The 4374-nt window shown below is 56.1% G+C and overlaps 1 protein-coding gene across 1 annotated transcript in view; it reads right to left on the bottom strand.

The window, feature by feature from the left end:
- Positions 1–3682, bottom strand: part of LOC127750477 (uncharacterized) — a 28118-nt gene extending 24436 nt beyond the window's left edge. Inside the window, exon 1 of the mRNA XM_052272189.1 lies at positions 2165–3682. Coding sequence (XP_052128149.1) covers positions 2165–2172 — 8 coding nt within the window. The 5' untranslated portion in view covers positions 2173–3682. The remainder of the gene's footprint in view (positions 1–2164) is intronic.
- Between the last annotated feature and the right edge of the window lie 692 nt (positions 3683–4374).

Below are 4374 nucleotides of genomic sequence, written 5' to 3'. Positions count from 1 at the left end.
CCCCCCCTCCCCACTCCCCTCCAGCGAGATGAATGGGGGCGAGACGCACACAGACTTGGTCCATTCGTCTTGTTACTTTGCTTAGGACACGGCAAGCGCGCTCAAGCTTGAAGATGGTCTCGCCGAAAGGGGAGGTGCGGTAAGCGCGTGCGAGGCGTATAGGGGCCGGCGCAAACGATAGGGTCGACCGGCAATATACCAGAGCTGACCACAAGCAAAGCGGCCCGCAGGACTCGGGCCGGCCTCGGCTATCCAAACCAGCAGTGAGGTCAGCTCTAACAGGCCTTTAAATTAGCATTGCGATCCCCCAGACTATACTGCTGCAGGCGCCCGCGCAGCTGTCTATCTATTTGTTTGTGCGAAGCGATCAGTGACGTTTGACAGGTGGAAAGGTGATCCCGTCCGCCAGCCGCATTATCAGTTACGTCACTAACTTGCTCGTTTTTCACCTCCGCCCGTACACGGTTTATTTGCGCCGCCGTGCCGACAATGGCAGATGCTCGCCGGTATTCATTAGTTCAAATGCAAAACCAAAACAAGCACAAAAAATAAAGAAAGACAATCGCATCATGTTTAGTATTTTTAGGTAGGGTCCACTGACTTATTTATTTTTCGCGGACAGGGTGACGGTTGAAAATTTGGCGTGCCCGTCCGTCGTTGTCGGTCAGTCACGATGAGGCGGAACTCTTCGAGAAATGACGCAAACGGGGCGAAAAAAATGGGGAGAAGGTTCTGCTAAGGAGGAGAGTAGGATCTGGGTGTAGACGAGGAGAGGGGGATTGGGTACCACGGATCGGTCCGGCCCAAAAACAAAACAATCGTGATGTGAAGGCGGCCGGTGTTTGGACAGCTGACGGCAGCAGTTGGACGCTGCATGTCATGCCATTGCCAAACGAGCCATGGGCCGGCCAGAGGACCGGCCATCATCCTATGACCGCCTCTGACCGGCTGTGACCGCGCCACAAATCGCCTTTCACTCCCGGGCCGTACCGCACGGCGCACCGGGCTGCGCCGTGCCGCGCACAGCCGGCCAGCTGCGTTGAAGGACTTTCTATGAGAAATTGCTGGGTGAGACCCGGCCGCGGTCACGCTACTTAAAACGTGCCGGAGACAACCGGAACTGAGGCGTGATTCGCTCGTGAGCGTGAGCACTCGTGCGATGGCCATTCTTGCATTGCAGAGGTCACATTATATGAGCAGATGAAGTACGACTTATCGAAGGCAAGAGGAGTACCTCGCGTTCGCCAATGGCACATTTCACTTCATCTGTAGAAGAGATGGAAATTCTTGTTCCGCGAACCCGAGGGTTCCTCTCGCCAGCATTAAGCGGTCCTGATCTTTTATCTCGGCGGGACAACAACATCGCGCTGAGACAGAATGTTTGGAAGGGACACATGTACCCGGCGAAGACAAAGTGAAAAGATTAATGAGTTGTCAGCAGTACATCAAGGTGAAACAGATATATGCCACATGCCATGGTGTAGGCCAATCCAGGAGAGGCTAACGTTTTGTGGCAGAGCATATTATGGCGATGGTCAATTCTTCCAGTAACCAGGAACCCAGATTATTATTTTTTCATGCCAGCTGTCATTTCTGACGACAGCTCTCCCACTCGTCAAGTCTATTCGTTAAATGACGTACGTCGCCTAACGGCCACCCACCCGCGTTGTGGGAGAGCGAGTCAGTGCACGGCCATGGCTGAGCGCCACCGCTGGTTCGTGCAACAAGATTGAATTATCTCTCATTCTGCTCTCGTGATGCCACGCTCGGCTCGGCGCGCTATCTCCTCACGAGTGCCGCCCCTAGCTCACCCACCCGACGGCTCGCTCTGTTCTGTGCTCCGATTTGTCCGATCCTTCAGATCAGAACAACACACTGGACACCCATTAGAAATGCAAAACTCGCTAATTAATTGGCAGCCTGTTTCTCATTACCGCCCAGGCAGCCAGCCGCCGCTGGACAATCGGCTGGCCGCCGCGGGCGTCGCATCGCCATGAGGGGGCAAAATGCAATCGAGACGGTGTCACGGCGGCGTGGACGTCAGTGCGGAGAGAATGACTCGCTGTCGTCATTTTCCCCCCAATTATCGGGCGGGCGTCACGTCATTGCGCCATCGCCCCCTCTCCTCTCCCTCCCTCTGCCCGATGATGGGCCATGCACTCACCACTCCATGAGGTCAGCTGTTAGTCGCTGAGATTCGAGGGGCCGGGAGGGCGGGCGGCGCTGGCGGTGCACCGCGGCACTTTGAACACATTCACTGCACGACACGACATTCCTGGTGGTGGTGGCGGCGGTGGTGGTCACGTCACAGGGGGTGATTGGATCAGTGGTTGGTGGGTGGTCCTGGATGATTGCACCGCTGCAGACGTTATCGGCAGCCCGCGTGTCTGAGGGCGAATAACGCGGCGAGCTCCACGCGCACAGCGGCTGGAGGGCGAGGAGGTGCAGCAGCAGCACGCGCACACCACACTCACGAGTCACACGCACGACACTTGACACACACACACACACACACACACACACACACACACTCGACACACAACAGACGCGACGAACGCGCGCACGTTAGGACCGCGACCGCGCGCGAGGTGGTCGAACCGCCGGCGCTGCTCTGCGCGGCGGAGGGCGGCGGGACGCGGCGACGTGCGGACTCAAGCCGGGCGGGCGGCCGTGTGCGGGCCGGGATAGCAGCCCGTGGCGCGCGAGCCAGCGGCAGCCCGGCCGCGCCGTGCTCGGCTCAAGTGAGCGGCGCTGCCGCCGCCGCGCGCCGGAGCCGGCTCCAGCTGCTCAGCCCTTTAGGACACCACCGCCCTGCAGTCTCACTGGACTTGGACGGAGGGCGCGAAGCGCATGAGGTGCAGCTGACGAGTGATGCTTGGAAATGTTATTCTGAAAAAGTTTGACGTATTTAAATTAAATCATCAAAAAGAGTTGAAGAAGATAATTATAAATTTTAAGGTTTCTGTATTGTTGTTAAAAATATTTATCTATGTGAAATTTCCAACTGAGGCTACTTGTTCAACATTTCCAAATGTTCACTCAAAACTACAGCCCTTCCTTTCATCTCTCCATTGTTGTTGAAAGTGAAATGTCACATTCACATGGCAAACGCCATTGCAATCGACACGTAAAAGCTCGAAGTAGTCCCTGCGCCCGACGAGGCACCTAGAAAAATGAAAAGTTGTCGGAACCATATCTTGGTTCTTTCAGGGGGGGTCTTTTAAACTATGGTTGAGTCGACGACCTGCTTGTTCAAAACCGTGTTATTGGTTGTTATTGTTACATGTGCTGTTGTTGCCTCAACCATATTTTATGATTGTGCCCGCAGTAACCATACGCTGGTTGCTGAAAACTTTTCGTTTTTCTGGATGGGACGACGGATAACGGCAGCCCCCCCGCGCTGTCACCACGCGAGCGTTGGGATTATCGAAAGTGTCCTAACGCCACATCGGCCGGTCGCATTTGATTGATTGTTCATCGTTCATGCCCGCGTGCACGATGCTGATCTGCCTCGCGTTGCCCCGTCTTGGGTCGCCGCGCCCCATCCCGACCGTGGCGATAAGGAGCTGGGGGAGCGCAGCGCAGCATCGCGCCACGCCGCCCCTCGCGCCATCAACATCGGCATCGTCCAATCCGCGGCCGTCAGCAGCGCGGCGGCAGCAGGGACAAGCCGCGGCACGGGCCTCTTCGAACGGACTGATGAATGCGACCCAAAGACAGCGACGCGAAGACGCGCGGCGCGCCGACCGACGAGTTTCTCATCCCCCGAGATGACGTCACGACGCCGCAGCGGGGCTTTGCTTCGCTTTGTGAGCGCGCCGCGACTGCGCTTACAACACCCGGCCGGCTAGGCGACTGACCCCGCGTAACCTTTCGCTCGGCCTGTATGACGCGCCCCGCAGCACGCCGCAGGTCGCACGCCGCCGTCGCCCGTCGCTGAGACCTGCTGAGACTCACTGAGAAAGTCCGCCGTCCCTCCAAACAGAGCTGCCAGCGCAGCGAAGTGGAGCTGGCAACTCCGTTAGGCAAGGGGGCCTGCTTGGCTGCCGCTGGCTCTTGAGAGTAATACCGCTCTATGGAGATGAGCGAACATGTTCGCATCGAGCTGTTCTGAAAACGCAAGTGTGTGAATGTCACTTTACTTGTAGGTGCGTGTGAATATCCATTCGTGCACTTAGGGGCGTAAACGTGCGAATTTCACCCAGTGAAGAAGTTCGTCGGCGAACAGTTTTGAAGTATGTTTCAGAGAGACGCGTCATATATGGATGTAATCAAGGGGGCAGTGTCAGTTTAATAAATAACTACAATTTTTAACGTTGATGTAACTAGTGTAAACCGGCATGGATAGATTTTATAGCTCCTAAGCAAAAAAAA

This window comes from Frankliniella occidentalis, unplaced genomic scaffold, assembly GCF_000697945.3.
Source record: "Frankliniella occidentalis isolate FOCC.00 unplaced genomic scaffold, Focc_3.1 Scaffold194, whole genome shotgun sequence".
NCBI classification, from domain to species: Eukaryota; Metazoa; Arthropoda; class Insecta; order Thysanoptera; family Thripidae; genus Frankliniella; species Frankliniella occidentalis.
Note: the sequence above shows the minus strand (reverse complement) of the source record. Positions and strands in the feature narration are given on the sequence as shown.